At 41.3% G+C, this 12,731-nt stretch overlaps 1 protein-coding gene across 1 annotated transcript in view; it reads left to right on the top strand.

Annotated features, from left to right (window-relative positions):
* ccdc3b (coiled-coil domain containing 3b) overlaps positions 1-12,731 on the top strand; it is a 58,986-nt gene that overhangs the window by 21,856 nt on the left and 24,399 nt on the right. The window contains 1 exon segment of the mRNA XM_034166955.1: positions 9,092-9,266. Within this exon segment, the coding sequence (XP_034022846.1) occupies positions 9,092-9,266 (175 nt within the window).

Below are 12,731 nucleotides of genomic sequence, written 5' to 3' on the forward strand. Positions count from 1 at the left end.
TTTGGCTCTTTATTGCCTCTATGTGGTTACTGTATGATGTTTACTCAGTATTTTATTTTCATCTCTTTACATGCTAAAGTTTGCACGAAAGTGAAATTCAACTTTAATATTGGATAGTTTGCATTCTTTAGCTGTTTTTGAGGTTACATGTTAAACATCCTCAAAGTCTTCCCCTTTGTTAATATGATAACTCAAAAACAATGCGCTATAAGTTTTTGGACTGTGACACAATTGTTGTAATTTTGTCTCTGCACACAACCACAGCAGAGTTGAAGTGAAACAATCAAGATATGCTTGTCATGTAGATTGTTAGTTTTAATACAAGGGATTTAAAAAATATTGCATAAGCCCCTGTCACAACTCAGCCACATGGGGTGTGCAACTCAGCCACATGGGGTGTGCAGCCAGTACATTCTGAGTGCCGGTCCCAAGCCCGGATAAATGAGGAGGGTTGCGTCAGGAAGGGCATCCGGCGTAAAACAAGCCAACCCAACTATGCAGACTCAGAATCGAATTCCCATACCGGATCGGTCGCGGCCCGGGTTAACAACGTCCGCCACCGGTGCTATTGCCCAACAGGGTGAAGGTGGAAATTGGGCTACTGCTGGGCGAAGACGACGAAGAAGAAGAGGAAAACGTTGCCACGAACAGCGGGAGAAGAAGAAAACTAGAAGGGTGGAAATGAGAGTGGGGACTTTGAATGTTGGTAGTATGACTGGTAAAGGGAGAGAGCTGGCTGATATGATGGAGAGGAGAAAGGTAGACATATTGTGTGTGCAAGAGACCAAGTGGAAGGGAAGTAAGAGCAGGAGCATCGGCGGTGGGTACAAGTTGTTGTACCATGGTGAGGACAGGAAGAGAAATGGTGTTGGGGTCATTTTAAAGGAAGAGTATGTTAAAAGTGTGTTGGAGGTTAAGCGAGTGTCTGACAGGGTGATGAGTGTGAAGTTGGAAATTGAAGGGGTGATGATGAATATCATCAGTGCATATGCCCCACAGGTAGGTTGTGAGATGAAGGAGAAAAGGATGGAAATGGCTGTGGTGAATACCTACTTTAAGAAAAGGGAGGAGCACAGGGTAACATATAAGAGTGGAGGAAGGTGCACACAGGTGGACTACATTCTTTATAGGAGATGCAAGCTAAAAGAAATCACAGACTGTAAGGTGGTAGCAGGAGAGAGTGTCACTAGACAGCATAGGATGGTTGTTTGTAGGATGACTTTAGAGGTAAAGAAGAAGAAGAGAGTGAGAGCTCAACAAAGGATCAGATGGTGGAAGCTGAAGGAGGAAGACTGTTGTGTGAAATTTAGCGAGCAGGTGAGAGAAGCACTAGTTGGAGGGGAAGCAATTTTGGACAACTGGAAAAGTACTGCAGATGTGGTGAGGGAGACAGCTAGGGCAGTGCTGGGTATGACATCTGGACAGTGGAAGGAAGACAAGGAGACTTGGTGGTGGAATGAAGAGGTCCAGGAAAGCATAAGGAGAAAGAGGTTGGCGAAAACGTTTTGGGATAGTCAGAGAGATGAAGAAAGTAGATAGGAGTACAAGGAGATGCGGCGTAAGGCGAGAAGAGAAGTGGCAAAAGCAAAGGAAAAGGCATATTGCGAGCTGTACAAGAAGTTGAATAGTAACGAAGGAGAAAAGGACTTGTACCGATTGGCCAGACAAAGGGACAGAGCTGGAAAGGATGTGCAGCAGGTTAGGGTGGTAAAAGATGCACATGGTAATGTGCTGACAAGTGAGGAGTGTGTGCTGAGAAGGTGGAAGGAATATTTTGAAGAGTTGATGAATAAAGAAAAAGAGATTAGCAAGGACGAAGTGAGGGCTGCTATGAAGAGGATGAAGAGTGGAAAGGCAGTTGGTCCAGATGACATTCCAATGGAGGCTTGGAAATGTCTAGGAGAGATGGCAGTAGAGTTTCTAACCAGATTGTTTAATAAAATCTTGGAAAGTGAGAGGATGCCTGAGGAGTGGCGACGAAGTGTGCTGGTTCCTGTTTTCAAGAACAAGGGTGATGTGCAGAGCTGCAGTAACTACAGAGGGATAAAGCTGATCAGCCACAGCATGAAGTTATGGGAAAGAGTAGTAGAAGCTAGGCTTAGAAAACAGGTGAAGATCTGTGAGCAGCAATATGGTTTCATGCCGAGAAAGAGCACTACAGATGCAATGTTTGCTCTGAGAATACTGTTGGAAAAGTACAGAGAAGGACAGAAAGAGTTACATTGTGTGTTTGTGGACTTAGAAAAAGCTTATGATAGGGTGCCAAGAGAAGAGTTGTGGCATTGTATGAGGAAATCTGGAGTGGCAGAGAAGTACGTTAGGGTAGTGCAGGACATGTACAAGAATAGTGTGACAGCGGTGAGATGCGCAGTTGGAATGACAGACTCATTCAAGGTGGAGGTGGGATTACACCAAGGATCAGCTCTGAGTCCTTTCTTGTTTGCAGTGGTGATGGACAGGTTGACAGATGAGATCAAACAGGAGTCCCCATGGACTATGATGTTTGCAGATGACATTGTGATCTGTAGTGAGAGTAGAGAGCAAGTTGAGTCTAGTCTGGAGAAGTGGAGATATGCTTTGGAGAGAAGGGGAATGAAAGTCAGTAGAAGCAAGACTGATTACGTGTGTGTGAATGAGAGGGAGCCCAGTGGAATAGTGCAGTTACAAGGAGTAGAAGTGGTGAAAGTAGATGAGTTTAAATATTTGGGGTCAACTGTTCAAAGTAATGGAGAGTGTGGTAGAGAGGTGAAGAAGAGAGTGCAGGCAGGGTGGAGTGGGTGGAGAAAGGTGGCAGGAGTGATTTGTGACCAAAGAATATCAGCAAGAGTGAAGGGGAAAGTTTACAAAACAGTAGTGAGACCAGCTATGTTGTATGGTTTAGAGACAGTGGCACTAACAAAAAGACAGGAGGCAGAGCTGGAGGTGGCAGAGCTGAAGATGTTGAGATTCTCTTTGGGAGTGACAAGAATGGACAAGATTAGGAATGAACATATCAGAGGGACAGCTCAGGTGGGACGGTTTGGAGACAAAGTCAGAGAGGCGAGATTGAGATGGTTTGGACATGTGCAGAGGAGGGACCCAGGGTATATAGGTAGAAGGATGCTGAGGATGGAGCCACCAGGCAGGAGGAGAAGAGGGAGACCAAAGAGGAGGTTCATGGATGTGCTGAGGGAGGACATGCAGGTGGTTGGTGTGACAGAGGAAGATACAGAGGACAGGGTGAGATGGAAGCGATTGATCTGCTGTGGCGACCTCTAACGGGAACAGCCGAAAGACAGAGAAGAAGAAGCATAAGCCCCTGTCACACCGGGCCTGTGTAGAGTTGTTTTGTGCTGTGTATCTAGTACACAGGAATGGCTGTGTAAATTGCGTGCAGGAAAAAAAAACAAAACGAACAAAACCTTGTGCACGGGGGGGGAAGTGTGGCTCTATTTTTACAGACTGCCTGGACACGCAGATGGATTTGATAGATTGGAAAAAGTCAGAATACATTATTTCCAGCAGTTAATGGACTTTATTTAATGTGCCACAGTCGTGAGAGAACTTGAGGAGGTGAATGAAAGCTGTAGCCAGCGATTGCGCAGGATACGTCTGTGAGGAGTAAGTGAACGTGGACATGTCCTCTCAATGGCAATTGGTTCGTGAGCAGGAGTTAAGGGACTTTATTTAATGTGCCACAATCTTGAGAGAACTTGAAGAGGTGAAAGCATGAGAGAGATGCAGCCGGCGATGGCGTGCCTAATCCTTGCATGAGGAATGGACATGGACATGTCCTCTTGTTGGCGATCGGTGCATGAGCAGGAGTTAATGAACTTTATCGTGCCACAATTGTGAGAAACCTTGAGGAGGTGAAAGCACAGTAGCACTACAGCCAGTGATCGAGCGTGCGACCTGGCCATGAGGAGTGGACAGTGGACATGTACTCTTGCTGGCGATCTGTCCGTGAGGAGTTATACCGGATGTGGACATGTCCCCTCGCTGGCGATCGTGAGCAGGAGTTAATGGACTTTATTTAATGTGCCACAATTGTGAGAGAAATTGAGGAGGTGAAAGCACAATGGAGGTGCAGCCAGTGGTCATGCTAGCGATCCATCCCTGAGTGGATGTGGACATGTCCTCTCACTGGTGATCCGTCCGTGAGGAGTGGACATGGACATGTCCTCTCACTGGTGATCTGTCCATGAGGACGTGGAAGCTTGGCCGGCCCACTTCTTCTTCTTCCGTGGTTTTGAAGCTTCACTGACAGCAAAGTCCAGCTGGATGAATCAGATCTAGCAATGCAGGTATGTAGTGATAAAAAACCCTAAAACGATTAGGGTTGGTGGGGTTGTGTACAATTGTGGAGGCATGGTGTACAGTAGCACACTGTTGTATAGACCTGCATAGGACACTGCATCTGTGCTCTATGCCGAAAGTCTGCAAAAAATTAAACATGTTAAATTTCTTGCGTCCATTTCACAGACTCCTTTGCATCCCTCAGTGTATTGCTACGTAGGGCTGCATAAGCTCGGCGTAGCCTTTACGCGGCATTGCAGAACTCTACCATTGTGAAAGGGGCTATAAGGAATCACGACCTTCGTCTCAATTTTCAGGAGGCACAAGTAATTGGAGAAACTGAATGTAAGTATTGTTGTTATTACAAATCATCACTTTTACAACCAGTTTTCTTTAGACAAGTCAGAGGATGGAAGCACAAACATATCCAAGTTACTGAATATGTCTTGGACTTTTTTACAGCAATCTTGAAGAAGTGCAAACAGTATGGTACTGTATGGTAAACCTGTCTGGAGAAGGCAATTCTCAAAAAGTGAGTGACAGTGAAGGAAGCCAGCAAGTCACCCAGACAGCGTTGAAGGGGTTTCCGTGGCTCTGATTGGAGATACTTGGCATAGTGCAGCTTCCAGTCACAGTTTCACAGTGAAGTGGGACAGAGAAGAATTTTGCAATCTGATATTTAATTCACAAGCCGTCTAACTGATCTTGGCTTTACATTGTGATGTTGGTATCTTTCTGCTGCAGAACCTGCATATTGATCTGGATCACTCCCAACAAATCCTCAGCCAGAATCTGGATCCAGATCATGGCTCACCTCCAAAATTCAGTGGAGTCTTCCATGCCCTAATATCTATCTGGGTTGGAAATTTGGTGAGAATCCGTGAAGTAGTTTTGACATAATCATTCAAAGCCTATAGAAAGTGAAATATTGATGCAGATCTGGATCACCTCCAAGATTTACTGAAGGGTAAACCATATGAAATCATCCAAAATAAGGGGAAGTCCCAGTTTTATAGTTTTAGAATTGCCTGGTTTTGATATATTTTGTAGCTCATGCTAAGAGAAGAAGAATGGTCTTGGCGGCAGCTCAATATCTTGTTTCATTTAGATTCTGTGGCGGTTTGAAAAAGGGGGCGTGTCCATGTGAACCTTCTGTGTTCCATTTGTGACCATGTTTATTGGCCATAAATCAAAAACTACAAAAGATATTAACTTGATATTTTCAAAATTTGTTTATTTTGTCTTAAAGTTTATGTAAAATGTACAGTTGAAGAAATTAACCCCCTGGGGGCCATGCAGTTAATTACAAAAAAATGGAATTTGGACAAAATGTACCAAAAGTGTGCTGACTTTGATGTGCATTTAACCTCATTTGCCTTGTCATGTGAAAAATGCTCTTTGGCATGTTGGTAGTCCTAATGTTAGGCTTCCTTGAGATGTAAAGAACAACACCACGTCTTTAGATTTAGCCCAAAATTAACCCTTTTCTGGCTCTTTTTACCAAATATGTTCCTTTGGCGCCCTCTTTTGGGCATGTGGGCATCTTTTGATTTTTGTTTTGTTGGTCTAAAATGAATGGTCTTCATTGGAACTTCAAATTAAACCTGGTACCAACATCTAACAAAGAGGCCTGATGGGAAAACAACTGCCCTCGTTATTGGTAATCTTCAGTTTTCAGCTTAATCAAAATGTACATGAAAATGTACATAAATGTACAGGAAATATATGACAGTCTATAAGATAGCCATTCTGAAATCCATCCAGCATGTATACACATACATTGCTACATTATAAACAATGTCTGTATCACTGAATAAACAAAGCACAGTAACTAACGTGTAGCTAGCTGTACATAAGCTATGCCCATGCATGGACTAACTTAAGTTCATGCAAAGGTGGTTATTAATCATATGAATGGAATTTGTCCTTAATGTTGACTTCAGACTTGCCTTGCATTTGTTTGCTTGTGACAGGGATCATTCTTAAAAAACACTATCACATGTGAAATCCTGATCCAGAATCCAGCTCCAGATCACCTCCAAAATTTAATGGAATCTTCCAAGGCCTAACACCAATGTGTGGTGAAAATCTGTTAAGTAGTTTTGATGTAACTCCCTCAAAAGCCTATATAAAGTGAAGCCTTGAAATCTTGATCCAGAATCTGGATACTGATCTCCTCCAAAATTAAATTTAACAGAGTCTTCCATGCCCTAATATCTATCTGTGGTGCAAATTTGGTGAGAATCTGTGAAGTATTTTTTTTAAACGTAATCCTTCGAAGTCTACATAAAGCGATATCTTGATCCAGATTCCGGATCCGGGTCACCTCCAAAATGTAATGGAGTCTTCCATGCCCTCATATCTATCTGTGGTGTAAATTTCCTCGAAAGTAGTTTGATGTAATCCTGCTAACAGACAGACAAATAAACACTGATGATTTTATTACGTCCTTGGGGGACATAATAACTTGGCTAAACAGTATCTTGACACATGCTGTTCTGTGGCAATCCTGCTGTCATAACAGTCCCAGTTATATCTCGAACGACATCGGTGTGAAGTTTCAACAACGGATTCTTGCGGCCAGTCTGCAACGCTGAGTCCCAGACATTATACGAGCAACCCAACGCTGGAACAGTTCTCATCGTGGCCCCATGTGAACTTCCATTTCCTGATTAAAAACGGTTCCAACAATGTTGTCTCAGACCAAAATAGCTTTTAGAATCAATCATGAGTTTGGGTTCCAGGACAAATCAGATGTTAGCCCTGAGAAAAACATACCGATGTCCCTCTGGTCCTTAAATGAGACAGATGGAGTATGTATTTGTGTGCTATATTTCAGTCAGTAGTTCACTCCTTCAGGGTTGTTAGTGTCTTTGACACTGAGATAGCAGATGATTGCTCTAACGTTCAGTGACGGCACCAGCAGGAATCTTACTGGGTATTAATTGTGTTCAGTCAAACCGACTCCTACTGTACAAAAGTGAACACATTACATTTTAAAACAATATGAAATGTGTGTCAAGTCAGTTAGAATGTCTGCTTTACTTCTACATAAAGTTATTTTAAAAAATAATAGTGGCAAGACAGATATATTTTCAACAAAGCATTCAGCACAGTCAAAACTGTTCCATTTATTAATGGTTGATCAGCTCCAGGATGCCTCCACATCTGAAAATAAATTTCATGCCATATACCAACACTCCAGAAAATGTGGTGCTTTTATCACAAAATGCACAATACCTGATATATACATGGGTTTAACCACTATAGTACTGGGCAAGCTCCTTAAGCCCCAAGTTGTTCCTAATGTGCATGTGAGTGCCTCACAAGGCGGCATGCCACTGGTGGCTTGTGGGTGAATGTGAGGCATCACTGAACTTCTGATTCAGATGGAAAAGTATTACATAATTTTAACAGACGTCAGGTATATTTTGGCCCCGCCAAGCTGGCGGTATAGTGACCACTTGTCTCTTGTTGCTGGAAAACAAACGCTCTGATGGAAAATAAATGGCAGCTGGTCACTTTGCCTCTGTCTCTTGTAGTTAGTGTGAGCAAGAGGTGATTGGGTCCCAGCTATGCTTGACAACATTGTAAACAATGCAGTTTAGTGCTGGACAAACTAGATAATGACACCAACAGCCACTGTGCTTTTCTGTGTACTTTATTCGGTAAAATAATCGTTTTCATATTGCCAAAAATAACACCGATTCCAATATATCGGCTGATATTATCGGCCACTCAATATATCATTTGGGCTCTGCCGCTCTTACATTCAAGAAGGCACTGGTTCTTCAAGTAGGCCCTTAAATATAGCCATAATTTCCCAGTTAACCCCCAAAACACGTCAGTTATAAACCATCCCTGGTTCTCAAGACCAGGCACCTAAGTGGCTCTACTGTACTCTTTTCTACTCTCCTATTTTACTCTTCCTTTTTAGATATTTAGATACACCTTTGTATACTGGCATAGTCCCACCTTAGAATTGGAATATAATGTATAAGATATACCTTACTGAATTTTCATGGTGAATAAAAACTTAAATCTTGCTTGCTAACTAGGTAATTGTAACTTTTTTTTACTACTGTGTAACCTTTTAAAAATAATAAAGTAGACACTGTAACTGAATTACACATGTTATTTTCATCAAATGCGACACATAAATTAGACCTATGGATGGGATCAAGTGATTTTTATTTTGGTTAGGATTGGTCAGTGATCAAGGGCAGAGGTCAAGGTCAAATGTCCAGCCCATGCTGGTGTATCAGAAATTGGTTAATTTTACAGGACTGAGTTCAGATATTTTATTGTGACTGAACATTACTGTTTATAAGCCCATGTAGCATTTTCTGTACATGCTTAACACTTTGAAAAGTGGGTGTGGCACCGCTGTGCTATCTGAGCTCTTTTGGTCTCATTTATTGCCATCCAACCTGCTTCTTCTGGACACATGAAACCTTCTGAATTCCTGCTCACTGTGCTTACATATGACCTCTGACTTCTTCTGCAGAACACCAGTTTTCATGTTGCTCTCTGAACACGCACTCATAGAATGGGATAAACTTTTGATGTCCCTTGGCATACACTTGATGGATTCCAGATGTATGGAAAACACACTGCCTCAGTGCTCCCTCATACATTTCAGTGGCAGCAAATATGAAACATACGTAGTTAATCCCTTTGCCTTGTAATTCGATGTCACAAGTCTTCTCTGAATTTACATATAAACAAGACCAGGCTCTGCAAACAATTCTGTGTTGTATCTTTTATAATTGGCATTTAATGCTGGAATACATCAGTAAACTGTCTCACTATGCAGGATGGATGAGAACTACAACATTGTTCCACACGGAGTGAACTTCCAGGATCCCATCTTCCCCGACACTGCAGAGAACCACCGCATGTTTGCCAGCCTTTTCCAGTTTTCCAACTGCACGCCTGGAACTCAAGTCCACAGCTTTGCTCCAGAGTGGGAGGCTCAGGAGGACAGCCGGGTACGTGGGCCACCACAGCCACTACACATAAGCAACTTCCAGGGCTCATCATACTTTGATGTTCTTTATTTCAGACTCAGCAGCGGACAAAAGAAAACATATAATTTGATTTATTTGCTATGGATTCATTCAACGTATTGTCGACACAAAAGTGGTCCGTATTAAATCCTGTTGTGTTCAAAGGAACACTGTGGAGAAACTTGCAAGTTCAGCATGCTCTTAATGAAAGACAAACCAAACATGTTTCCTGAGGTTTGGACAGACAAAGGAATGGCTGTGTTCAAACTGTAAGCCAGCCACTATATAATGCTTCAGGCTGGGAGACTTCATGTTGATTAAGCAACATGATGTTCAGATATTTCCAGTTATTTTTCATGATTACACTCAAAGTCCCTCATGCTGTTTCCATTACTGACAGCAGAAAACTAGCACTGTGCGTCTCAGTTAGCTGTGCTGTGACCACTAAGCACTACCAATAAATGCGCCTTAACAATATGTTTATACCCTCTGCAAACAAAGCTTTGGAGGGTATAAAGGAATCACTCTGTATGTCTGTCTCATGAGTGTTGTAAGTGCAGCAACCCTCTAAATTATTTGATTAATTTCAATGAAAGTTCAGACATGAAAATGTGGATGAAAGAAAATCATTCCGGTCTGATATTGTCAAGGAGAGATACTTGCACTTTATGATACTGACTTCATAAGCACAAGTCCTCCTAAACCGTGGTAGCACACCATGTGAAGATGTGCATAAAGAAAAATAATTCTGCTTTGATGTACTCTTCAAGATATAATTGGATTTTTTTAATTAATGCATCAGAAATTATGGTATTGACTTAATCAGCACAACTCCTCTTAAATCACTTTATGGATTTGAGTTCAGAAGTTGGGATGCTAAAGCATTTCCCACTTGAATGTCATCATTTCTTTTCACAAGTGTTTCAGGTGTTATTTTGTCCCATTCTTCCTGCAAACATGTTGTAAGGTGTACAACAGTGCAGCATGATTACAGTCAAATGTTGACATCACCTCTTTGAAATAACTTTTTTTTTTTACCTCATTACTAGACCTAAATTACTGCTGTCCCATCTTTTTTTGGGATGTGTTGCTGGCCTTAAAAGAAGGAATGGATGCATACTAACAAATGAAATGAAGTTGACTGCACAACACATGAAGTATCTTGGGTTCATACTGTCTACAATGAAACAGTAGTCAAAGTAAATGTACCTTTTCCACATTTTGTTATGTTACAGCCTTATTCCACAATGGAGTAAATTCATTTTTTCCCCTCAAAATTCTACTCACAACACTCCATAATGACAACATGAAAAAGTTTTTTTTTTTTTAATACAAACTTATTAAAAAAAGAAATCACATGTACATGAGTATTCACACCCTTTGCTCAGTACTTTGTTTATGCACCTTTGGCTGCAATTACAGCCTCAAGTCTTGTTGAATATGATGCTACAAGCTTGGTGCACCTATCTTTGGACAGTTTTACCCATTCCTCTTTCCAGCACCTCTCAAACTCCATTAGGTTGGATGGGAAGCGTCGGTGCACAGCCATTTTCAGATCCCTCCAGAGATATTCAGTCGGAGCAGAAATGTTTCTGTCCCCTTCCCCAGATTTGTGCCCTGAGACAATCTGGAGATCTACACACAATTCCTTTGACTTCATGCTTGGTCCGTGCTCTAACATGCACTGTCAACTGTGGGACCTTATATGTAGACACGTGTGTGCCTTTTCAAATCATGTCCAATCAACTGAATATACCCCAGGTGGACTCCAGTTGTAGAAGCATCTCAAGGATGATCAGTGGAAACAGGAGGCACCTGAGCTCAATTTTGAGCTTCATCACAAAGGCTGTGAATACTTATGTACATGTGATTTCCTAGTTTTTTAAATTGTAAATAAATTTGCAAAAATCTCAAAAAAACTTTTTCACATTGTCATTATTGGGTATTGTGTGTACGATTTTGAGAACAAAAATTAATTTAATCCATTTTTGAATAAGGCTGTAACATAACAAAATGTGGAAAAAGTGAAGCGCTGTGAATACTTTCCGGATACCCTGTATACGTATGTATGTACAACCCCAATTCCAATGAAGTTGGGATGTTGTGTAAAATGTAAATAAAAACAGAATACGATTTGCAAATCCTCTTCAACATATATTCAATTGAATACACCACAAAGACAAGATATTTAATGTTCAAACTGATAAACTTTATTGTTTTTGTGCAAACATTTGCTCATTTTGAAATGGATGCCTGCAACACGTTTCAAAAAAAGCCATACTCCAAAACATCCAAAACCTGGATGTTCCTTTCAGCATTGATGGTGCCATCAATGTTAGTTAGTTGCCTATGGCATGGGCAACTAACACCCCCCCCCTACCATCACAGATGCTGGCTTTTGAACTTTACGCTGGTAACAATCTGGATGGTCTTTTTCCTCTGTTGTCTGGAGGACACGACGTCCATGTTTTCCAAAAACAATTTGAAATGTGGACTCATTAGACCACAGCACACTTTTCCACTTTGTGTCTGTCCATTTCAAATGAACTCAGGCCCAGAGAAGGTGGCGGCATTTCTGGATGTTGTTGGTGTATGGCTTTCAAAATGAGCAAATATTTGCACAAAAACAATAAAGTTTATCAGTTTGAACATTAAATATCTTGTCTTTGTGGTGTATTCAATTGAATATAGGTTGAAGAGGATTTGCAAATCATTGTATTCTGTTTTTATTTACATTTTACACAATGTCCCAGCTTCACTGGAATTGGGGTTGTATGTATGTATCTACTTCTGATTTGGGATTTAAAAATACAGTACTCTCCAAAAGGGGCCACTTGATATTTCACACGTTTTAAGTTGTTTATGCCATTTCAAATACAAAAAGTAATTAAGGCTTCTCAATTGATTGCAGCTTTTCTTCAGACAAGTCAGGGGATGGATACATGAACATTTACAACTCACTGAATATGTCTTGGACTTTATTTATGTCAATTATGAGGACATACAAACAGTATGGCACTTTATGGTAAATCTGTGTGGAGTAGGCAGTTCTCAAAAATTGAGTGACTGTGCAAGAAGGAGAAGAGTGAGGAAAGCCACCAAGACACCCAGATAACCCAGAAGAAGTTATAAGCTTCTCTAGCCATGATTGGAGAAATTGTGCATAGTTCAATTTATTTATTTGAATTTATTTAATTTATATAGTGCCAAATCACAACAAAGCTGCCTCAAGGTGCTTCACACAAGCAAGGTCTAACCTTATCAACCCTAAGAGCAAGCATACAGGCGACAGTGGTAAGGAAAAACTCCCTCTGATGATATTGAGGAAGAAACCTCAAGCAGACCAAACTCAGAGCGGTGACCCACTGCTTAGGCCATTCTAACAGTTACAGTTTTACAAAGGTGAAGAACAAAAAGAATATGTACAGTGGGGTAAAAAAAAGTATT

This window comes from Thalassophryne amazonica, chromosome 3, assembly GCF_902500255.1.
Source record: "Thalassophryne amazonica chromosome 3, fThaAma1.1, whole genome shotgun sequence".
NCBI lineage: Eukaryota > Metazoa > Chordata > Actinopteri > Batrachoidiformes > Batrachoididae > Thalassophryne > Thalassophryne amazonica.